The sequence below is a fragment of the Misgurnus anguillicaudatus genome, chromosome 13 (genome assembly GCF_027580225.2).
Source record: "Misgurnus anguillicaudatus chromosome 13, ASM2758022v2, whole genome shotgun sequence".
In the NCBI taxonomy this organism is placed as follows: domain Eukaryota; kingdom Metazoa; phylum Chordata; class Actinopteri; order Cypriniformes; family Cobitidae; genus Misgurnus; species Misgurnus anguillicaudatus.
The window spans coordinates 7,875,182-7,901,127 of NC_073349.2; the positions used below are offsets into that span (position 1 = coordinate 7,875,182).

General features: G+C 37.5%; 1 protein-coding gene across 4 annotated transcripts in view; it reads right to left on the reverse strand.

Moving 5' to 3' along the window:
* Window positions 1-25,946, reverse strand: part of ppp1r12b (protein phosphatase 1, regulatory subunit 12B) — a 37,505-nt gene that overhangs the window by 10,738 nt on the left and 821 nt on the right. For 2 of the 4 annotated variants that reach the window (XR_008639567.2, XM_055187892.2), the window contains exons 2-6: window positions 13,950-13,966; window positions 13,681-13,807; window positions 13,083-13,187; window positions 12,528-12,578; window positions 11,992-12,042 (exon numbers count right to left, since the gene is read on the reverse strand). Coding sequence is in view for 3 of the 4 variants with exons in the window: in XM_055187892.2 (XP_055043867.1) it covers window positions 11,992-12,042; window positions 12,528-12,578; window positions 13,083-13,187; window positions 13,681-13,807; window positions 13,950-13,966 (351 nt within the window). In the remaining variant the exon portion in view is untranslated. Of the gene's footprint in view, window positions 1-8,943; window positions 9,010-11,991; window positions 12,043-12,527; window positions 12,579-13,082; window positions 13,188-13,680; window positions 13,808-13,949; window positions 13,967-25,946 lie in introns of all 4 variants that reach the window. The other 2 variants (XM_055187894.2, XM_055187893.2) reach the window with 2 other exon arrangements.

The following is a 25,946-nucleotide window of genomic DNA, read 5'->3' on the forward strand; positions in this document are numbered from 1 at the left end:
CGCTCTTGGATGTTACGTTACAGTTAATGGGAGAAATGTCTTGTCACATCGTGTGGACGATTAACACTTGGAAAGAGGAATATAAACACTCGTTTTTTTTCTGGAGCTATATTTCTTATCAGAACGCGAAAACACCGTGGAACTGCAGGTAAGCACCGCAGCTTTTAAATGTGGACATTGATAATTTACTTTATCGTGACCTGACTATTAAAACATGTTATGAGATATCGCCACTGGTATATTTATAAGCAGCATGCAAAAACATCTCTCTGACACTTATAAAAAAACGTTTTATATAGTACTGACAAGAACAAAGTTTAATAATAATTAAAACTGCAAGCAGTGATGGAAGGGCCCTCGCACACCTGACACCGCCACGCCGTGGCATAAGAATTAAAGGGAACAGTAGTAAATAGGCATTTAAGCATGTAAACATAGGTGAACCATTTGAAAGTGTAGTATAATGTGCCACATTTCCTGTTGCTAATTACAAATGACAGCGAGGTAGCATCGTGTAAGATAGCATGAGAGAGAGAGAGAGAGAGTGAGTGAGCGAGTGTGTGTGAATATGAGTGACTACATGTAAATATTGGCACGTAGATGTGTTCTGTCCAGGACTCTTATCAATCATGTGAAGTTTGGGACAAATCCGACATTGCATTATCATTGTAAACATGTTACTTCCTGTTACCAGCTGGTGGCGCTATGACCGTAACTGACTATTGGCATCATAAGTGACTATCAGTGATGGGAGTAACGCGTTACTGTAACTCCACTATTTTTTTAAATCAAGTAACGCAATTACAATTACTGAAATTTAAATGAGTTCGTTACTCGCGTTACTCTATTTTGTAAAAAATAGACAAGACATATCTGACGTCGCAGGACCGTAGTTGGCGGCGCAATGATTCATTACACTTCATCATAGCTGACAGTGCATATAGAATGAACATGAAAAATCTAAACGGGACAACATACCTTTGTTTAAAAATTGTGCGCAAGTCATAATCCATCCGGTCTCATGTCTGTAAATTATCTTCACCAAGCAATCGCAGTATGACATCAACTTGCATTTGTAGTCCACAAAGGTAATAAATCTAAGAAATGTTCATATATTCTTAGATGTTTACATCGGCTTCATGGAAGAGAACGATCCGCGATTGTTGTTTCCACTAAAATATTCACATTGCGCTGTACACCCGTGTTAAAACTCCATAGTATGTGTGAGCTCGCTTTTAGTTTTAGTTTCAGTCTCTCCGTATCCGAACAAAAAATCCACTCGCTCTGTGTCCGTCTGACAAAACAATCCACTCGCTCTGTGTCCGTCCGACAAAACAATCCACGTAGCCTACTCCGTTTTCTGAATAAATATCTTCCTTTAATCCTGTGTATCATTTAAATCCAACAGAAAACAAACAATATATGACCAAAGAGCGCAGTCCCTGCGGCAAGCTTCACAAGCTGTGTTCCAATTCAAGGGCTGCACCCTACTAAGCATGCAATAAAAGGTGAGCACTCGGCCATTCAAGGCGCTCAGAAGTTTGCGAAGAGAACTGAAATGAGACGGTCTAACCTTCGGAGGACCCATAATTTGCCTCATCTGCTGCACGCGCATCGTGCCTGTCAGCAGGACACAGCGGAGACGTTTCTAACTTAATAAAATAAATATGAAATCAGAAAAATTATAATTTATTTTACAAAATTTGACATGTTGACACAATTGTCTCCAAATTTTTAAAGAGACACTACACAATTTTAACATATTTTATATTTTTGTAAACATGCAGAATATTTGTCTAAATGGTCTAAATGATATACATAAATAAACTAAGTTTACATATTAAGATAATTTCTAACAAAAATATTCAAAGGTTGAATCTAAAGCAAAATAGGCTCCTACAGTATGTGATATATTAGAGTCTTACGTGTAAAATAGCCCATCCATATTATTTTACTGTTTGACTGTTCAGTACTGTTCATATTTACATTTAAAAAGCAGACATAAAAGTAACTTAAAAGTTACTTTTCTAAGTAACTAATTACTTTTGATATACAGTAACCGGTAGAGTGATTCAGTTACTTTTAAAAGAAGTAATTAGTAACTGTAACAAATTACTAATTTTTTAGTAACTTGCCCAACACTGGTGACTATTGACATGTAGATGTGTTCAGTCCAGGACTCTTATTAATCATGTAAAGTTAGGGAAAGATCGGTCATTGCATAATCAGTGTAAACATGTCACTTCCTGTTGTCAGCTGGTGGCGCTATAACCATAAGTGACTATTGACATGTAGATGTATTCAGTCCAGGACTCTTATTAATCATGTGAAGTTTGGGACAGATCAGACATTGCATAATCAGTGTAAACATGTCACTTCCTGTTGTCAGCTGGTGGAGCTATAACCATAAGTGACTATTGACATGTAGATGTGTTCAGTCCAGGACTCTTATTAATAATGTGAAGTAAGGGAAAGATCGGACATTGCATAATCAGTGTAAACATGTCACTTCCTGTTGCCAGCTGGTGGCGCTATAACCATAAGTGACTATTGACATGTAGATGTGTTCAGTCCAGGACTATTAATAATAATGTGATGTAAGGGAAAGATCATACATTGAATAATAAGTGTAAACATGTAACTTCCTGTTGCCAGCTGTTGGCGCTATAACCATAATTGACTATTGACATGTAGAAGTTTTCATTCCAGGACTCTTATTAATAATGTGAAGTAAGGGAAAGATCGGACATTGCATAATCAGTGTAAACATGTCACTTCCTGTTGCCAGCTGGTGGCGCTATAACCATAAGTGACTATTGACATGTAGATGTGTTCACTCCAGGACTCTTATTAATCATGTGAAGTTTGGGACAGATCAGACATTGGATAATCATTGTAAACATGTCACTTCCTGTTGCCAGCTGGTGGCGCTATAACCATAAGTGACTATTGACATGTAGATGTGTTCAGTCCAGGACTCTTATTAATAATGTGAAGTAAGGGAAAGATCGGACATTGCATAATCAGTGTAAACATGTCACTTCCTGTTGCCAGCTGGTGGCGCTATAACCATAAGTGACTATTGACATGTAGATGTGTTCAGTCCAGGACTCTTATTAATCATGTGAAGTTTGGGACAGATCAGACATTGGATAATCATTGTAAACATGTCACTTCCTGTTGCCAGCTGGTGGCGCTATAACCATAAGTGACTATTGACATGTAGATGTGTTCAGTCCAGGACTCTTATTAATCATGTGAAGTTTGGGACAGATCAGACATTGGATAATCATTGTAAACATGTCACTTCCTGTTGCCAGCTGGTGGCGCTATAACCATAAGTGACTATTGGCATGTAGATGTGTTCAGTCCAGGACTCTTATTAATCATGTGAAGTTTGGGACAGATCAGACATTGGATAATCATTGTAAACATGTCACTTCCTGTTGCCAGCTGGTGGCGCTATAACCATAAGTGACTATTGACATGTAGATGTGTTCAGGTCAGGACTCTTAGCAATCATGTGAAGTTTGGGACAGATCGGACACTGTATGCCTGAGTTCCAGCAACCTGTTTCATAGCGAAACATCAAATTTTGGCTGGCCGAAATAGACACAAATTTTAATATAGAATCAAATCCTTCGCAATTTAGCATCACAAAGGCCTTAAGATGAGACTCGCCAAATATGATGATGATCCGACGAAAACTGTAGGAGGAGTTAGTTAAAGTATGACTGCTGGAAATGAGAAAAACTGAGCCAAAATCTGAGAAATAATTCAAAATAGCTGACTTCCTGTTTGGTGTAGGGCGTTGCTCCAAGAGACTTTTTTGTAGGGCTTGTAATAATACATGAGCATAACGAAATTCGTACATGTAAGTTAAACACAGTCCAAGGGCTGCTTCATTCAATATTTGAAAGTGGCGCTAAAACATGTTCCTTCAGGTTGCCAGCTGGTGGCGCTATGGCTATAAATGAAAATTGTTATGTAGATGTGTTCAGGTCAGGACTCTTAGCAATCATGTGAAATTTGGGACAGATCGGACACTGTATGCATGAGTTCCAGCAACTTCCTGTTTGATTGGAAAACATCAAACTTTGTTGGGCCAGAACCGACACAAATTTTTACGTAGAGTCAAATCCTTCGCAATTTAGCATCACAAAGGCCTTAAGATGACACTCACCAAATATGAAGATGATCCGACGAAAACTGTAGGAGGAGTTAGTTAAAGTATGACGTCTGGAAATGACAAAAACTGCGCCCAAATCACAAAAATAACTCCGAATAGCTGACTTCCTGTTTGGTTTACGGCTTCGCGCCAAGAGACTTTTTTGTAGGTCTTGTCATGCTACAGACGCGTACCGAATTTCGTAATTGTACGTCAAACACAGTCCGAGGGCTGCTTCGTTGAAAATTTGTAGGTGGCGCTATAGAGCCATTTTCTCACGCCTAATTCTAAAGCCTACACCACATGTAAATTTTCATCACTCTTGACATCTGTGCAAAATTTCCTGAGTTTTCGAGTATGTTTAGGCCCTCTAAAGTCCCGCTGAAGTCGGAGAAAAAGAAAAAAAATAATAATAACTCCTTGAAGAACAATAGGGTCCTCACACCCCGGTGTGCTCGGGCCCTAAAAAAATAATAATAACTCCTTGAAGAACAATAGGGTCCTCACACCCCGGTGTGCTCGGGCCCTAATAATCGAGTGCTCGTATCACGTTAAGAATAAATGAGAAAGCAATAGCAACATAATATAAGTATAGTTTTATTAACTTTTACCTCGCGCCAAAACAATAACAACACAAAAGACACTAAATATGAATTAAAAAACAAGTAATAGTTTGATCATGACACCAAATACTGCTGATCTGATCTCATTTTGACGATCATAAACAAACAAGGCCAACATGAGAGCCAGGGTATCTCTGTCAGAGATGTAGCCCAGAGAGGGCGGTGGTCAGCGGGGCGAGTGAACACTGATGTCCGCTCATGCTTTGGTTCTCATTCGTACCGAATCTCACTAAGCAAACGTTCAAACAGGCGCTATCTTTACTAATCGACTGCAGATTTAAATATAATACATATACATTCTCGACTGAACTAATCTTAAAACTACACTTTGTGACCAAGAAACGGTAATATAAAGTAACGGCTTTTCCGTCCATTGAGTTGTTATGAGCTTCAAAGCAGCCGAAAGTTTTACCTGTCATTCTGGCTGCCCTCAAATCCGTGGCGGAAGAAGTAGTTCTCAAACAAAGAGGCTTTTAAAATAACTCCGTTGTTGTTTTCTAGTTTTCGTTTTTCAAGCGTGTGCCGTCGAACTGTTGTATAAAAGCAATATCGCTCTCGGAGTCGTGTGATATAGCTCTATATCATCACGGCTGTGATTAGGCCAGAGGCACGAGGCCGCAGCTCTATATAGAGCTATATCGCACTCCTACTCGAGCGATATTGCTTAAATATATAATCGCACGAGCGACAATCAGGTCTACGTTTCTCAATAGTGATTAAACTTAGCACTTAAGTGCGCTTTCTACGAGCGGCTTAACGAACATTCATTTTTCATTCACGTGCGATTCCCAAAAATGCGCATAAAACAATTGCTAGCACCTGGGATTCAAGTGCTACTTATGAGTCCCTTTCAGTTTGTCAAGTGCTGAAATTTCACGACTCGTAACTGTAGCAGACGCTTGTTTTTCACATGTTTAGCCTAATGATCTTCACCCGATGTGAATGTAATAATATTGTTTAATATTGTTCAATGACTAATGAAATTTTTTAATTATTTGTGGATCATGAGAAAATCTTTTTTATATTTAGTTAGGACTCATCCCATGTGCGATGCCTTCTGCAGTTTATATTATTTTTTAAATTATTATTACTTATTTACTTTATTATTTTATTGTTTATTTATTATTATGGCTTTCTGTGTAACAACAATTTTACTTTAGCAGCAATGTTATATGCATGCCGTATGTTTACACTGAGCACAACCTTTGGTCATTATAAACCTTACAGTAAGAGAATGAACTACGATTTAGAGCTAAATTGTGCCAAATACGTACCTTTTTTAAAAAATGTTCAGTCATTTAATTTTGATTTCTTATTTGAACTTTTAAATTAAATTAATTTAAATATAAATAAATATAATATATTTAAAAACATTACATTATAGTCATTGCACATGAGCAAAGTTGCAATTTGCTGATTGTCCTGCAGGCACCCTCGTACAATGCACGTATGGTTTAATGATTACTTAGTGCTCGTAGATCTACAAAAAATTTCAAGTACCATTTAAGTTACGATGCTTTTGGAAAACAGCCCTAGAGTCTAAGATGATTCATACGATTGTTTTAACGATCTACTTGGCTTACAATGCTTTTGGAAAACGCAGCCCTGGTCAGTGCCGGGCAAGGCATGAAAATGCGACTTTGGCCGGGTTCTTATTTCTGTGCAAATATTTTTCATCATCACTGTAATTTCAGGAACAGCTTCAACTTCTGATTAGATAACCATCCTTTTTAAATACATTTAAAAAACTGCTATGTGTCGAAATAATTACGTTTTTGGTTGCCGGTGCATAATGAATTCCGAATGGGAATATGACAGCCGCACCTATAAAGCACGAGGATCAGAAGACGGCTGATTGTATAAACTGTAAATGACCAAAACTGACTTTAGCTGGGCAATGTCACTGGGCAAAAGAAGATCATACTAAAATGTACAAATGAGATCTAATGAATTCAAACAAAACAGCCACATCGTAAAGTTAAGTACGAATTCCTGTCAGATTGTATTGGCTAAACATGCAAATATCATCAGGTAAAAACACATGGAACTCAAAAAAGAAAACCAAGCCTGCATTCAACTTCACTGACACTTGTACTGTATATTAAATTAAACCCATATACTGAGTCCTGAGGCATTGCTAGTGGCATGAGGCATTTCTGGTCAACTTTATCCTGTACTAGCATGTGGAGCAATCCTGAGGTATGAAGCGCCAACTGCGACAAAACCACCCAAACATGCTTTCACAGCTTACAGATCTGGGATCAGGCCATCGACCGACAAAATACTTCAAGGCATCTAGCAACGGTTTGTATCTCAAGAACGCTCACAAATTTCAGAATGACTCACTGCTTTGAAAAACAGAGGTGGGCGTGTCTATGAATGAGCCAGTGTGACTGCTTTTGCTGCCAGCCCTGACTAAATGTGTCAAAATAAGGATTCTTGATAGCGTTGTGATGTTCTTTCTGCTGTGTGCTGTTTTCTCAGTAGCTTACAAACCTTGTAAGCTCTCAGTGCCTATAGTTACTTTCTAAGGGCAGCTATATGTAACCTACAGTACTGTGCAAAAGTCTTAGGCCACCACCACCAGACTTGTTGTTTAAGTAGTTTTAATGTCCATCCATATTCATTTTTCAATCTATTTTATTAAGATACAAAACAGAAAATACTTGAAATATGTACAAAAAATAAATTTTCAGGACTAAATGTCTTCTTTAGGCATCTTCTGTGTTTAGTGTGACCTCTCTTAGAACTAAATACATCTGAAGTAAAAAGCCATTTCCTGTATTTTCTGGATGTATTCTATTAATCTGAGAAACAATTATATGTGATCACTATGACATTGCAAAAACAACAAATCTAATTCTGGCATGGTGGCCTAAGACTTTTGCACAGTACTGCATATATCTATATGTTAGACAGCATGAGGTATCTTACAAGGAAGCATAATCATCTGTCATACAGCCAAAAATGATATATATTTTTAGAGAATATGATTACTGGTATGAGGACGGATGACGTCAGAACGCGTTAACAGCTTCTGGCCAATCATAACATTGTGACACAGTTGATGCGTTTACCTCCCGTGCTGTTTTTCTCCACACGCTACTTGAAGTTTTACACACATATAATGCTAGATCGGACAAATCTCTTTACCAAAGTTGTTTAAAACAGTTTACTGTCTATTTGCCGAATTGCCCAAGTCCACTCTCTGTGAAGTCTTATGTTTAGACATTACTGTCTAACTGTACGTTCACAACGACGCCAGCGAGAGTATCAAAAAACACTACGGCTGCCCTGCCAACGACGCTATAGAAAAAGAGTGGTGGACGCTCTGACGGTTGAATGCATTCTCTGAAATCCTCTCAAGCGGAGGACTTCTATTGGTTTCTGCATTCCGATTGGTTGCCGCAGAACTGCGTCGTAGCTCAATGCCATAAAGTTTACCTGATTTCAACTCTCCTCGATGCTCACGCCTTCCAAGACGCGCTGCGCCGGTGCTCCCCGCCACCTCTCATTGAAAATTAATGACTTCCGGACACTTTGACGCTCCTGGTGGCAGTGGTGTGAATGTACAGTAATGTTTTCCCTAAATCTTTTCCCTACAGTTCAATTTGAAGTCATCTAATTCAACGTTATTTGGTCAAGATGATATCTTACTTTGTAAAATGACGTAACGTCATTGCGTGTGTGAACAGCACATGTTTGTATTTACTGGTAAAATCATTCAAATTCTTTAGAAATTACAGTATTACTGGGTATTACTGGCAACTAGCTGCCAGTAACTTACTGTAGATTTATGTTATTTACTGGCAACAGTTTGTTCAAAGTTAAATGAACATGATACATTTTCAGTCTTTATCTTCTACAGTAAGTTACTGGCAACCAGCTGTATAATTACTGTAAATCTGATAGATTTACAGTAATTTACCGAAATTACAGTGTGAAAGAGGCTACTGTATGTTGCAGTTTTGTCTTGATGGCATTTCGTAATATGATCAGTAATTGTTTGTAATTAAGGAGATTTACAGTAAGAAAGAGTAAACCTACATAAAACCTAAATTACTGTAATCTACTGTAATCTGCAAACACTGATGTGCTGCACGTCCGTGAGAGAATAGCTTGTGTGAGAAGGCACGTGGGCAAACCACTCACCCCTTTTCACCCAGTCCAGCTGAGGTCAGCTCAGGGCTGATAGCCAAACCTCACTGAGGGTGTCTGCTGGGGCAATAGTGACATCACTGATCAAACAAGTACAATAAGCAGAATATCAAAAAACGAATATGATGGACAGTAGTTGGCTTTGTTCACGCTGAGAAAGATCATGATCTTTGATAGGTTTTTCTATAAGAGTTGGAGATTTAAGGTGACAATAGCAGGCAATGAAACAACATTCAACAATATATGTAAAGTTTAACATTGTTTTCCTGCGGCTCAATTTGTAGAGCATTGCAGAAGCAGTACAAAGGTCATGGGTTTATTCCCAGGGAACAAACATTCTGACAACATGTGTACCTTTGGATAAAAGTGTCTGCCAAATGCAAAAAATGTGACCCTGTCTTTGAAATCCAGGCTAATGCTAACCTAATGATCATAGATTAGGAGCATCAAAGTTTGATTTCAATCATTGATTTGATGGCCTTACTCAGTCAATATAAAGATATCAAAGTTATACTTTCACGACGTTCTTTATGTTACGTAGGATGATTTTATGTAGAAAACAGTAAATCACAAAACATTTTTATGCAAGTTTATGTAAATATGTAAAATAACTGTTGTGTAACTAAAATGGGAATTCGGAAAGCCGAAGCCATTTTAACCATCTAAACATTGACTTACAGTAATGACCTCCAGCAATTACAGTAAATTGCTGCCGCTATTCTGTACTGTGTCTGTGTCTGTGTACCATGAATGGCAGTATCATTTATATAACTCTGTCAAATGTTATCAACAATGAACTAATCAAAGTATGAAATGAGCTGTCTAGTCCAAACCTTATCGCAATTGAAATTTAGAGCAATTACCCCATGAACCAGACTTCTCATTGTTATTGCAGATATCTCATCCCTCTTACACTGATTTGGCCTATCGTATTTTTGGCACCACACTCTTTTTGGCCTCTCGTAATGCCAGCTATGTGCAATTACTGCTGGAATGCTGAACAAAAGCCGAGGTGCGTCTCTGTGCTGGATTCAGTGTGGCCCGGTGTAGCTTAAACTAGGTCGCTTGTAGCGAAGCAGCTGTGAGATGCTTTGGGAGTGTTGTTGAGTTATGCTAAAGGCATTGATAGTGATTGTATTGGCATTGGTGTGATATGGACGACTGGCAGAGTTGGCTAACATGGGTTTAAACAGGCGTGGGATTTACAAACAACACATTCTCACAACCAACTTGTCATATTGACGTTTTGAAGTATTGCCGTTTGGTCAGCGTGTCACTGCATCACGCTTTGGCGTTGTTTTGTGACATGCATGGTACTTTATGCTTTTGTTGTTTGCAGAGGCGGTCTTAACATAGAGGCATAGGTAGGCGGCCACTTGGGGCCCTGCACCAGTGGTCATTTTAAGGGGGCCCCTAACCAACCTAATAAGTACATAAATAAACAAAACCCTTATCATCTTGAACACTTCAAAAGCATTGTAAATTATATTAATATTCTTAAGAAATACGTTGAAACTTTAAAATAGTAGTTAAAATGTCCATTTCATGTTTATCTGTCACTACACACATACACCCCTTCTTTCACAATGAAATGGACTAGTCCGTAATGGTGCGCGCTGGGCGGCACGAAAGATAAACTGCGAGTAAATAGTCACATTTTGCGAGTATTTTCCCTGTCTATGCGACTGTTTTTTATTTAAGGTCGCACTGGTGCGACTGTAAAATTTAAATATAATTAAATTAAAATAATGCGCAGATGATTACATCTTAGGCACATCCAGTCACTCTTCCTGTTGCTGCCCTGCTCCCCCGCCTTTCTATCCTATCTAAAGTGCATATCACCTCTCTAAATCCGTCTCTTTTGTCCACTTTAGACCGCTTATGGCCTGATTACTTTGAGGGGTGGTCTATGGAGACTACGGCCGAGTGCCTCTGCTTTCGTTTAAACGCGAGCGGGAAAAATTACGGGTTTAAAATGACACAAACTAATATTATGTCAGAGTCCGATGCTTGTGTTGTAATTAAACATGCTGCCATGATGCACAGTGTTTTTTATATGTGTATGTAAGAGCTTTCTCTGATATTTCAGCGCAGTTGATGAAATAATCTTGCGCAACTTCCTCACGCAAAATGAAACTAACGAAAGAGGCGGAGATCAGCTGCTTTAGTTTACTAAAGCTGTTCGTGGCTGTTTTTGCCCCATTAACTTATTCTCTATTGGTTTGTGTAGTGCTACACTTTGTGTGTTCTCTGCTTTCTTTTGGAGTAAAACATTTTTTCGTCCTCTTTTATAGATCGAAAAGGGGGGCCCCATACATACCTTCGCCTTGGGCCCCCAATTTGCTAAATCCGCAACTGGTTGTTTGCCATATGCATCAGATCAAGACATATTTAAATAGTTGAAACTAATATTATACAAACTATTTTAATAAGTTTGTAAACTTAGATTTTACTTAAATTAATATTTATACACTGTAAAAAAGCTGGTTCAAATTACAAAGTAAGTTACCTGGTTGCCTTAAAATTTTTAGTTAATTCAACTCATAATGAACTCATATTAGTTGACACAACATTTTTTACACATTTTTTTGTTGTTTAGTAAAATAATATTTTAAGGCAACCAGGTAACCTACTTTTTAAGGTGAACTAACAAATCTTTTTACAGTGTTTAAAAGTTAATTTGGAGCACCAAACCCCACCCATGCCCTAAACGTGACTAATTTTTGTATGGCAGCAAAATGTTTCTCATTGAAAGCAAAGAATTACCCTGAACACTGTTTTCAGTGTAATTCATTCACAAAAACAATGCCAAAGGGGTACCCTGTATGTTAAAAAGTGACGCTGAGGAACGCTGACCAAGCATCAATGTGACAATCATTTTGTGCTACTGATTTAACCTTTCATCGGTTATTTGTAAGTTCATCAAATCTAAGTACTGAGGTTAGCATGTTTGAACATGCATTTGAAAGTCAACCAACTTCAGGCAGCTGAACTACATTAAACTGAAAATAACAACCACATTAACGCCATCTACTTAAATACCTTTAGTTCTTCTTCCATGCCAGAGACTTTCTTCTCTAAAGCTTTCTTTTCCTACACAAGTGGACAAAAAGGAAAAAATCTTATTGCAATATCTAAAATAAAACATCTTCAATATATTTATGAAAATATTATTACAAATTAAAAAGCAAATTGTATGTCTTAAAAATTAAGGTTCTTCAAAGTGATGCCATACCCTTTAATAATCTAAAGAAAATGTTATGTCACAAAAAAACAGAAAGGTTTTTCAGATGTTTGTATATGGCATCAGCGTTCCAATTATGTCAAAGATTATGGGAGGGTCCTCAATGCTTATAGGAGGTCCAGGACCACCTCAGCCCCCCCTCAATTCAAACACTGTATGGCATTATAAAGCATTTTTATTTTGAGTATAAACAAATCAATGAGAATCATGTAAAGATCTGAACCAAAGAACATGGAGGAGGATTATCAGTTAAAGTTAAAACTAAAGAGAAATGCAAAGAAACTCATATATGAGAGTGCCAGAAATAATTATATATAATGATGATTATTTATACCTTTTTCTCTGATTCAAATACAGTCGATCTCTCTGATATTCTGTCCTGTCTCTGAAACACACAATTAATGATGGGGTATAAAACATCTTGCCAAAGGACTGAAGTTGAAAATTATCCGGCTGGCAAACACTGGCACATTTACAGTAATGTCGATTAATGTGTTTTGCCCTTATAAATAAAATAAACAAAAAATAAACAAATGAGAAGAAAAAGTAGAAAATGAGAAAAAAAGCATTAATCAACATCAAAAATCACTTTGAAACAATAAACACTGTAAATATAAAACGTCATCTTTATTTAATGTATTATTTTATGGTTCGTGCTGCTTCTTATTGGCTGCTACCTACAGTGTATTATTTGCTTTTACAGATCATAATACTTTACAGATGCTATCAGCCGTACTAAGCCAGATCCCCAGGAGCCCGACGGGATGCAGAGGGCAAGCGTGTGCTGTTGTTTAAACACAGTCTGAACTTCTTGGCAGATGATGGCCATACTGATTAAAACCACAAATAATCTTTCTTTCACTCCACATCGACTGAGTCTCTCCCTCACCTGTGCGACTCTGTCGAGCTGCGAACGGATTTTGGAGAGTTCCTGTTTGCTGTCCTCCAGGCGAGACTTCAGCTTCTCGTTCTCAGACAGAGCGTCCTCATACATCTGATGAAAATGAAACAAACGCATACATGCAGTTTGTCTATCTGGTTAAATTAACATTTCCACTGGGAGTTCCTTTCCTGTCGTTGGTCACCAGCAAACCTCTAGGGGGATTCCCGGACAGGGCTTATCCTAGTCCCAGATTAAAATGGAGGCTGGGGCTAGTTGTCACTTTCCCAACAAAATTGGTCCGTATTAGTTATGAGCCATTTAAATGTACAGTATGTGTTAGTATGCAAAACTTACTAAATAAACAATCAGTATCCAAAATTGTCTCCTTACCACAATTCAAATTGTAAGCTTATAATAATGTTTAGGGATAGGGATGTCAGGTCGGATTTTGGAAAGATGTCAGGTGCATATAAACAAATGTAAAGATGTATGAATGTAAAATAACTTGAAATTCGTATATTTCAAACTAAGATGGTGTACAAACTAATTTAATACAATTTATATCATATTAAACACCAGTTTCACTGATTAAATTCATCCTGACCTTCTTATAGTCTTTGCTAATGGAGTCATCCTCAGTTTTGGTCAAGGAGGCGAGTCTGTTCTCTCGACGTGTGTAAGCCCGAGCTGTCAGTCTGTCTGATGGGGCGTCAATACCGCTGGAGTCTGATCTGTTATCATCCAGCAAATACAGTAATAAATCATCTAACATTATATTAAACAGGCATTTATAAACATAAATCATCAGGTAGGTGATGTCATGCAAACTATATGAAAAAATTATGGTTTCGGACAAAGAATGAAAGGTTTTACCTGGACACACGATCTTGCTGTAAAAAGAAAAAGAACAAAGTTATTGTTACTGCATTATGTTGCTGTTTATTGTCATATTGTACAATTGCTCATGGTGAGTTTTCACCAAAATCAAAAAGACTGCATACTAATATTGATATTAATATATAGCACCTTTGTTTAATAATCAAGATTGTCTTACTATTAACACTTCAGTGATTTAAAACAGTGGTTACACAAAACACAAAAGAAGAGAAAATCTTCAGTGAACCTCATGCTGACCACACGGTTCAGTATGAATTAAAGGGGACATATCATGTTTAAGTGCTATAATTGGGTCCCCAGTGCTTCTATCAACCTAGAAATGTGAAAAATATTAACCCTGTAACTTAGTTTTGGTAAATCATTCTCTGCATGCATGTAAAAAATGGTTACTGAAATTTGGCTCCCCTAGTGATGTCAGAAGGGGATAATACTCCTAATCTTGTGAAATGTCCCCTTTAAAGACGCTGTGGAACTGAAGTACAGATTGTCTTCTTTTCTTTAACGTGACATACTGTATATCCGAGTGAAATGCTTCTGAAATGAGAAAAATGTTGGGCAGGAATCGTTCATTGAGAACTGATTGGATCGTTCAGCCATGTTGCTACTTGCTAATTGCTAATCGCTGCGATCTTTTTCCCGGGCAGAAACAAGTCTACGATAGCCCCGCCCTCATGCCATTCCTCATGACATGAAGTGAAGAGAGGTTAACGTATTTGATTTGTTTAAATATTATCAATTTACATTTATTTAAAAAAAGAAAGGCAAAAATAAGTAATTTATAAAAAAAAACGCTACAATATTTTATTTAAAATAAAAAATTATTGCATGCCCACTTTAACCTAATGCTGCCTTCACGTGCTATGAAAAAGAATACATTTTCCATTTGTGAACTGGTATTTACCAGTATGCTGTGTTCAAGTGCTTTTGTTGTCATACTGTATCACATGAATACAAATAAATACAAGTAAATTGCCAGAACCCTCATTACTAGGAGGCTCCTATTGAATGCTAGCTAGCATCTTCTAGCTGGAGGATAACACCTAACCATAATGGCAGGGTAACCATACATACCATTTTTCCTGGACGCGTCCTGGCCAGGATTTCGGTGTGTCTTATTTGTCGATCGCATACGTCATAGAGGATTATTATTATTATTACAGAAAAGCAACCGTTACATTTTAAGGTAAGAATGAAACTACGATTGTATGTCTTATGTTTTTATGACTTCCAGAAGACGCACTGAAATCCTGGCCAGGTCGCGTCCGGGAAGAATGGCACGTATGGTCACCCTACATAACGGTATTTTTAAAAGTGACACTGAGTTTTAATGCATTATATTACAATTGTCAATGACACAACATTGTATAGGCTACAGAAACTATGCGCTAACAGTAGCAAAAAACATTTAGTAGTGTACAATGCTTATCATTCACGACTCTTCAGTTGCTCTCCGGCATTTTGAAAAGGTCAAAGGATATCTCATCTTGGCGACTCGGGCCTCAAAATATTCTACGAGTTGCCCAGTGGAAAATACCACATGAGGGGGTGTGCATTTTCCACGTCGGCTTTTGGTATTTACCATAATTATCATAGCACATGAAGGCAGCATAAGTCATGATAGACTGCAACTGTACTGAATTCAACCAACCAATTTATTAAATGATCTCCTTGTGTGTTCTGCAAAAAATGTAAGTCAAACAGGTTTGGTGCAACATGAGAGTGAGTAAATAACAAAAACATTCATTTGTGGTAAGACTAATGCATTCGTCAAGACCTAAGAAGTTAAGGAAACTATATTCATATAAATGTCCTTCTTATTTACCGTGAGTTGCTATAGTAACATCATTAAACTTACAGAAAGTACATTCTTAAAGTGTTTTAGACATGATACCATGGTACTGTTTAAGTTATTTACTGTATATATTTTGGAGTACCATGGTTCTTGTAATAACTGTGCAGTATCATGGTATTTTCATCTAATGGTAGCAGCACTCTGAGTGCAAGAAATCCAGCTTTTTTAAGATGATATCATTCATCTCCAACAGTTTGAAAATCTTTCACTGGGAGTCCGCCAATGTCACCAAACATGTGCATGACAGCAGGTGACTGAAATTTCCATGAACAAGATTATAATCTTAAAAAGCATATAAAGTGAACATATAAAGTGTGTGAATGCTTTCTTCATTGCTGAAATGTTATTATTTTTAGGAACGTTGAAAAGTTGTTACATTGTCAATTACAACTTATTTTAATGTATCCTTGTTAGTGTAAATATACATTTAGGTAGTGAGTGATTAACATGTACTTAGGGTTTGGTTTAGGGGTAGTTGCATGTAATTATTCAAAATTGACTGTAATCACTATAGTACTGTACATATACAGTTGAGCTTATAAGTTTACATACCACTTGCAAAATCTGCAAAATGTTAGTATTTAGCAAAAATTAAAGGCATCACAATTTGCAGTTTGTTTTTCATTTATTCTTGAACTAGCTATTTCACATAACAGACACTAACATGTCAGTCATAAACCAGAATAAGAACTGAACTTACAAAAATAACCCAGTTCAAAAGTTTACATGACAGTTTTATGTTTTGTGATTATTGTTCGTGAGTCTATTTGCTAATATTTTGTTTTCAGGGAGAGTGGACAGTAACCCCGCCCCTAGCCCCAGAGGCAATCGGTTCTTAATTCTATCTAGACCAGAAATGTTTTGAATACTTAAAGGAAAACACAACCGTTTTTCAATATTTTACTATGTTCTTACCTCAACTTAGACAAATTAATACATACCAATCTTTTTTCAATGCGTGCACTTAATCTTTGTACAGCGCGTTGTGAATTTGTTATCATTTAGTCTAGCCCCATTCATTCCTTAGGATCCAAACAGAGATGAATTTAGAAGCCACCAAACACCATGTTTTCCCTATTTAAAGACTGTTACATGAGTTGTTGCACGAGTAAGTATGGTGGCACAAAATAAAACGTGGCGATTTTTTAGGCGGATAAAAAATGAAAACTATATTGTATGGCGGAAGAGCACTTAGTTTGCAGCACTTCCACCTCAAGTGCAGTAATATTGACGAAAGTTTGAGCGAGAGGGGGAGTAGTCAGGAGTGATGATGTTACTGCACGCTGAGGTCGAAAAGCTGCAAACTAAGTGCTCTTATGTTTTATTTTGTGTCACCATACCCACTCATGCAACCACCCACGTCTTCAAACAGGGAAAACACTGAAGCCCTTGGGTGCCTCTAAACTAATCCCTGATTGGATCCTTAGGAATGAATGGGGCTAGGCTAAATGCTAACACATTCACGACGCGCTGTACAAAGATTAAGTGCACGCATTAAATAAAGATAGGTATGTATTAATTAATCTAAGTTGAGGTAAGAACATAATAAAATATTGAAAAACTGTGTTGTTTTCCCTTAAAAAACACTTTTCCTGGTTCAGAGCTGGTGCTTTGGGTGTCTAAACAGAAAGAACTGATTTGAAATTAGGCTCTGGCTCTGAACCAGAACTCAAACTACCTTGGTGGAAAAGGGGCATAAGCATCTGTTATGTGAATTCTGTTTGGGCCTTCAGGATTGCTTCAGATTCAAGGCTTTGAGTTTTAGAAGAAAGGAGAACAACAAAAGAATCCCTTCTGTTCCTCTTCTAAAGCGAGCACATCCTGTTTGGACACTCGGCAGCACGCTTGATTATGCATCAGAGAGAAATAACAGTGCACTGTCTGCATGAGGGGGACCGCTGAACAATGCCAAAAAAGGACATGGAGAATCCAGACACTCCGAGCGGACGCAGGGAAACTAAAGTCATTTAATAAGATATGTGCCATCACATACACGACCTTATATGACAGTGAATGTCTCAGATGCTTTTTTGCTGGGAAATAAACATTTTAGGATGGAGCCCTTGATAACTGGTGAGACAGGGCTGTTTCAGTGTGAACTTTCACGTAATAAACACATCCAAAAGTTTTCTCCTTATGTGGTTGTACAGCACAGCATGCATTTGTAGCTCTTGACCTGTAGCACTGACTTGCAATAGCTTACAAAAAAGCATCACTGTTAGCAAGTGGAGTAGAAAAATTTGGTAGTTAAAGTGGTCCCAAACCGTACTGGGCCAGTGTCATTTAAAAAGGCCTTAATATGTATCATTTAGGTAGAGATTTGTATACATTCGGGACCAATATGGACCTCTGAGGTACTAATATGAACTCTCAAGGTGCACTTTTAAGGGTACCACCCCAGTAACAGCTCCGCACCTTTTTTTGACCATTTTTCTCATTGTGTAAGTACCACAAAGGTCATGGGTTTTATCCCAGGGAACACACACACACTGACAAATTGCAAGCACTGTAATGCACCTTAGATAAAAGCATCTGCCAAATGAATTACAATATCTAACTGTATACATATAAAACATTTGGGACTTTTGTACTGACACATCTTAACATATATCTGTGCCATTGTTTTTTCTCAAGATGCACCCCAGTATTGTTTTTTTTTTTTTTGTATGGTTTGTTTGTATGTCCTGATATAACTAAGGCCTAAACCTGGATTAATCTAAACCCTGTCTGGGAAACCCCCCATAGCGTATACATATCTTACAGCTAACTCCAGAGATACCTCTACAAACCATAAATTAATGAATGTTGTTCAAATCTTTAACCCAAGCCCTAAATGAAGTATATAAATTATAACCAAACCTATGTTATTCTTAAAAGTAAAGGAAAATGACTAAATAATGCATAATGTACTTTAAATCCCGACCTTATCCTTAAAGGATTAGTCCATTTTCTTAAAAACAAAAATCCAGATAATGTACTCACCACCATGTCATTAAAAATGTTGATGTCTTTCTTTGTTCAGTCGAGAAGAAATTATGTTTTTTGAGGAAAACATTTCAGGACCTTTCTCATTTCAATGGACTCCAATGGACCCCAACACTTAACACTTAACTCAACACTTAACAGTTTTTTTCAACTGAGTTTCAAAGGACTCTAAATGATCCCAAATGAGGCACAAGGGTCTTATCTAGCAAAACGATTGTCATTTTTGACAAGAAAAATAAAAAAATATGCACTTTTAAACCACAGCTTCTCGTCTATCTTCGGTCCTGTGAAGCGCCAGCGCGACCTCACGTAATTGCGTAATAACGTCGAAATGTCACGTGCTACATATATGAAACACATTTGCGACCATTTTAAACAATAAACTGACACAAAGACATTCATTAGTATTATTCAACATACAACAACGTCGGAACGGTTCTCTTTCTCCACTGAGCCGTAGTTTCCCATTCGTCCTCTGTGACCTCTTGACGTGATGACGTATTACGTGAGGTCACGCTGGCGCATCACAGGACCGGAGGAAGACGAGAAGTTGTGGTTTAAAAGTGCATATTTTTTTATTTTTCTTGTCAAAAATGACAATCGTTCGCTACATCAGACCATTATTCCTCATTTGGGATCGTTTAGAGTCTTTTGAAAACTGTTAAGTGTTGAATTAAGTGTCAAGTGTTGGGTTCCATTAAAGTCCATTAAAATTTGAAAAATCCTGGAATGTTTTCCTCAAAAGACATAATTTCTTCTCGACTGAACAAAGACAGACATCAACATTTTGGATGACATGGTGGTGAGTAAATTATCTGGATTTTTTTAAAGAAAATTGACTAATCCTTTAAGCCCAAAATCTGATGTTGAGCCAGGAACAGGTCCATAATGCACATCAATCCATTTAAAGTCGTTACCCACGGGCACCTGCTGGCCTGAAGCCTGCTTACTGTCCTTAAGAAAAGAGAGGGAGAGTAACAGAGTCCAAACTTTCACCACAGTAAACCATGTAAGGCAGTTCTGACCCTGATGCTAACATTCCACTCGCCGAGTAAAAATAACACTGAATCAGATTAATAGATATGGCCTCTTAAAAAGACATACAAGCATAACATACCGTTCCTTTCTGATCAAACCTACACCAGTCTGGTGTCCACGGCAGAGCTCATCCTTCATACAAAGATCTGGGAACAATTTAAGTCAATTTTCTTACAATGCTTCAACAAGGATTTGGTTGGGATAAGCTCGGATTAGTGCACCAAGGGCTACTGCAGCCAAAAAGGCATTGAGAAAACACAGGAGGACCTCTGATTGGTCACGGCATGGGCACACAGCAGAGGTTTTGAAATTCTCCATGCGTTTGTCCAATGCATATGATCTCCATAACTCATACAGAATAAACTGTGACGTGACGGAGCGATGTTGCTCCATGCAGCTGTGGACTTCACCTTGATCCAATAAATTCACAAACTGTAACATTTACAGGATCTGGCTCATACTGAAGTATTTATGTGCAACCCCTTTAATCCTCTCTTTCTCTCATCCCTTCACCCCCCCCCCCCCTTTGAGAGCCAGCTAGTCCGTCTGCCAGCTTGCAAAATGGAAAATATGAGCATCGCCATACTTGCATGGAGCCTTACAGCAACTCCAAATAAAGGTTGGTTTGCTTTGCATTTCTCTCCCTCCCTCTCTCTCCTTCCAATTTTATCATGTGATAAGACACTGATATATTAAAGGAGTTATTTCGTCCTTTTCTGGAGTCTACAGTTCTGATATCCATGAGCTCTTGTTGTGTCATTTGAAGTAGAGGTAGACTGATTAAATGGTTTTGCGATTAATCGGCACCGATAGTTCATTGGTGGAACGATCGGCTATCGGCAAAAATCCATGCAATAGTTTTTCCAAATTGCGTCCATTGCTTCATACCATGAAAAAATGTGTTGACTAGATGCCGCATTAGCAGAGAAACAACAGCATGAACCTAAGTTTGTCGTCAAAGCTGAAACAACACTCAAACAAAAATACACGCAGATAAATCCAACCCAAATGTTTAATGTCATGATTATCACCATCCATTAGTTTATATCCAGCTGGTTACTTTTATTCATGATTTAGCCAGCTAACCTGCATATTTTAAGCTTCCATTTTAAAATCTATCGGTTGATTAATCGGTTATCGGCAAGTACAGACCAACCTAGTTATCGGTATCGGTAAAATCCACTATCGGTCGACCTCTACAAAACAGTTCTACATTTGAAACACTTCAGAAAGTACAGTGATGATACTATGGAGAGATAGTATCAGGCGGTAAAACTATGGTACTTTGATGTACAGAAATTGCCATGGTTTTTGGGGTACTACAATATAGTGCACCTAAAAAGTGCTAGTACCTCAAAGATGCATATCAGTACCCAAATGGACCTTTTTAAAGGATACTGCCCCAGTGACAGGGTGGCTACATATTTTGTAGAATTTTCCTAAAAGTGCCAAAATACCATAGTAGTACCATAGTACTTTTTTTTAATAGGGGTTTCGTTCAAAAATCAACAGTATATGGAATTATGTGTTGTTTGATGTGGCATAACGGTGATTAAATATGTCATTATTATGTAAAATATGTAATTTTACATTATTAAAAGTGACATCATTTTTAGGAATGCCTTTATAAGGGCTTATTTCTTCTGCAGTGATTCATGCCTATTAAAATGTGTTCGTCTGTTTATTACTCTGTAATCTGTTTGTTTGGGCTAAAAAAAGGTCCTTTGTAAACAAACAGATGACCATTACAAACAAAACACATGTGTTTATTCTTTTAAACCTTCACTCCCAAAGAGACCTCACATGTACAGGCCGTCCCCCGTCATGGAAACTTCAAGACCATGTGTGCGATTTTGTTGATGGGAAAAAATACAAGTTATTATTAGAGGAAACATAAAACGCCGTGTCCATTTTTTTTAGCTAATCTGGTCTTATTATGGGATGAAACTACCATTATGATCAAACTTCCTTGATGGTTTGCAGACTAAGACGCGGGCTCAGTGATGTCATAAAGCAGCATGTACTTTATATTTCTGCCAAAATGCAACTTTTGGCAAATGCAGTGGGATCAAACAGAAGGAAATTAAATTCACCCTTCATTCAGTAAAGCACCTGCTGATTTTATGGGAGTTTTTTTTCTGATGTTAACACATCAACGTTGTCTCCGACCTTTGAGGTTGTCCATGGCATTGTAAAGCTGCGAAACAGCGGCCAACGGAGAAAAAAAACAAAAGTTTTAATAAATGCTATCTGAGGATCAACCTATTATGCAAAGGGTGTTACTATACTGTTTCTGCAGTGGTCCTGGTGATTTGTTAGGTGGTCGTTGAAAGCCCCAAATCTCAAAGAAGCCCAAACTAAAAGCGTCCTTAAGGGAAAATAGAGTCGAATTCTCAAACATTGCAAAGCTTTTATTCACATGAGAGATTTAGCATAATAAGGCTATTTTTATTCAGGCAATCTAATAAGAAGATATTGGATAAGCTCTGCTTAGGATGTATTTGAAAAAATCTATTAACACCTGATAAAACAGAGAACAAACACTGTTCACAATACAGTCATACTGATGAAATGACTCAGAAGGTTTCCACAACACATGGAAAGTTGGTATGCAATATTAACCCCCAAACTGTCAGGGGTCGTTTTATACCTAAAACAGCAAGCAAATTGTACCTATGCACATGACTACTGTTTTGATATGGCTAAAAACTTATTATTAACAAAATGATGTCTTGAGTCATGAAATGATTAATTTGGTCAGGAACTATGTTTGTTGTCCTGTTGTTTTATGTTCACGGCTATTTAAAGCAGGTTATCACTTTTTATGATAACATTTCATTAATCATATATTAAGACGACATGTTATTTAAATAAAATACCTAAATAGACAATAATGAGCAATTCAACGCATTGCATATGATGTACTACGCTATGACAAATTCAAATGCACAGTTTACCTAATTAATTATTCATTTCTTTAGTTATATTATTTATAATTTGAATAAGAGAACAATAACATAGAATATTAAAACAAAAGCATTGCAAAAACAACAAGGCGAATATAAATACATTCTGTAAATTTGACCCGCTGGCACTTAAACAGTAGGTATAGACCATTTCAAAAGATGTAAACAACACTGGTCCAGGAGCACTTCCTGTTTCAGTTTTTTAACACTAGATAAATGTTGGGATAAAATACAACCAACAGAACATATAGAACTGAATCTGAAGATAATGATATGAAATTTTTAAAAAACATTCACAAAACTGAAACAGGAAGTGTTTCTGGACCAGTGTTGTTTGAAATGGTCTATAAATGCCTCGCTTTATAATCTTATTTTATCATAACTATTTTTAACAACAGGGGATTGTAATAGGCTTTATGCCCAGCTGCACTACTTCCTGAACTTCAGCCAGCTCCTTGTTTCCTGTCTGCCATTATTGGACAAACTGATTAATCCAGATGTGCCTGACCTCAGTAGTCACAACAACAATAATTAGACACACCTGGGGTGCATTTCACTCCAGTTTTAGACATGCACTCGCGAACTTCCCTAAACACTTCCCCTCTCGGGGGAATCCCTGTCGCCATTTTGATTCAAGTGGACGAGGGAAGTTTGTATGGACAAACCCTCGCTCCCTTGATTTTGACAGAGGGAGCGAGTCTACTTCATATGTACACTTCAGGCAGCTCCATATCCCATAATGCATCATGATTGTGACGTCACTTCAGAAACTCGCGCTATGCACATGGAGGGGGCGGTCTCCACTTTCCATGTGATCAAGGGCTTAGGGCGATCCCTTTGAACCTACTTCAAGTGTTTCAGCAGTAGTGGGCACTCGTACAATGTAAGCAATGACGTACATCTGAGTGAACAAGACTGAGGGAAGTTAGCGAGGGAAGGTCATAAAAAAACTAAATGGAACGCAGGGCTGGATTAATCCGTTTGTCCAATAATGGCAGACAGGAAACAAGGAGCTGGCTGAAGTTCAGGAAGTAGTGCAGCTGGGCATAAAGCCTATTGGCACAATTTTAGTAAAAGTCAATGATTGGGAAGCTTGGTTTATTGGAAATTTGTACATTTGTAAAACAGCCATGGGAAAATTTTACCCTGTGGCGGTTCTAGTGAGCCAAAAATGAAAATTGTGTCATCATTTCCTCACTATCATGCTGCTACAAACCCGTATACATCTCTTTGCTCTGACAAACATGACCGAAAACACCCTGAGAAATGCCTGCAACCAAACCATTCGCGGACCCCATTCAATTCCAAACTATTATTTTTTCCTACTATGGAAGTCAATGGGGTTCACAAACGGTTTGGTTACAAACATTTCTCAAAATATCTTCCATCATGTTTATCAGAACAAAGAAATGTATATGGTTTTTTTTGGAACAGGGCTGCCTAATGATTAGTCGCGACTAATCGTTTGCAGAATAAAAGTTTTTGTGTACATAATATATGTGGGTGTACTATGTATAATAATTATGTATAAATACAAACACACACATGCATGTATATATTTAAGAAATATTTGTATATAAACTTGTATATTTATATATAATTTATATTATATGTAATATATAAATATTTATTATATAAATATATTTTTTCTTTAAATTATACATCCATGTGTATGTATTTATTTATACATAATTATTATACACATAACACCCACATATATAATGTAAACAAAACCTTTTATTCTGCAAACGATTAGTCGCAACTAATCGTTAGGCAGCCCTAGTTTGTAACAACATGAGAGTGGGAACATGATGACACAATTTTAAAAAATGGCATAGACTTGCATTAAAGCAGTGGTTCCCAAACTGAAGGGCATGAGATGGTGCGAGGGGGGTTTTAGTTTTATGACATTTCATAAAATACAATAATTTTCATGAATCCTGTGCACTCAAACCTCTCAAAAATATAGCTACCCACCCACAGCACTCTAGAGATAATTTACACTACAATTCGGGCTGCGCACATACCTAAAGGATTGAGAACCACTCCATTAAAGGAAGTACCCGAGTTATCTATGGATGATAATATCAATACTGTGTTACTGTATAGCTCAGTGGTGGAACATTGCATCCATGGGACTCATTTTACATGGGCTAAGCCAGTGGTTCTCAAACTTTTTCCGCGTGCGGCCCCCCTTGTGTACGGTGCATTCCTTCGTGCCCCCCCCCAAAGAAAATTTATAACAAAAACTGTTCTAAAATGTATTTTTTAATTAAACAAAACATATTAAGTTATACAAAGTAGTGCTGTTGGTTGGTAGCCTTATTTTTATTAAGTTTAATTACACAGAATTCATGATAAATGAATGTATTTTATAAAATGTCATAAAACTGGGGCCCCCCTGGCACCATCTCGCGGCCCCCCTGGGGGTCCTGGACCCCAGTTTGAGAACCACTGGGCTAAGCAACCACATAAGATGCATCAAAAACATGGTATGTTTTACACAGACCAGCACAGTTCAAATTTATTTCCTACTCTTAAATTGTCCTAAATATGATCATTTGTAAAATGTTCACATAATAATCTTTCGGAAAGATGTCATGAATACACTCTTAAAAACAAAAGGTGCTACAAAAGGTTCTTCACAGCGATGCCATAGAAGATTCCTTAATTTATGTTTTACCTTATAATCTAAAGAACCTTTTCCACAACAAAGAAACTTTTAAAGGTTCTTTATGGAACCATAGAGACATGGTTCTTCTTTGGCATCGTGTAGCACTTTTATTTTTTAGAGTGTAGTTTATTTTTCCCAAACAATGCTGCAAACTTTTGTGCAAAACATTTCCTGTTCTTCACTAATTATTAGAAAAGCATTAAGGGACTTAGTGACCCATGAGCACTGGGAATTACTCCCACTTCTGTACTGAATCACTGTGTACATCACAGACAGTACAGCTCTGTTCTCCCATAACATTCTCTGATGTCACCCCCGAATAACAGCACAACAACACAATCTTATGAGCTCACAAATATCCTCTGTTTGGATATAAGCACCAAATGTCTTCTGGTTTGGACTGTGGGATGCAAACACCTGAGATTCCTAAAAACATTTCTCTAATTTAATATAGTTCA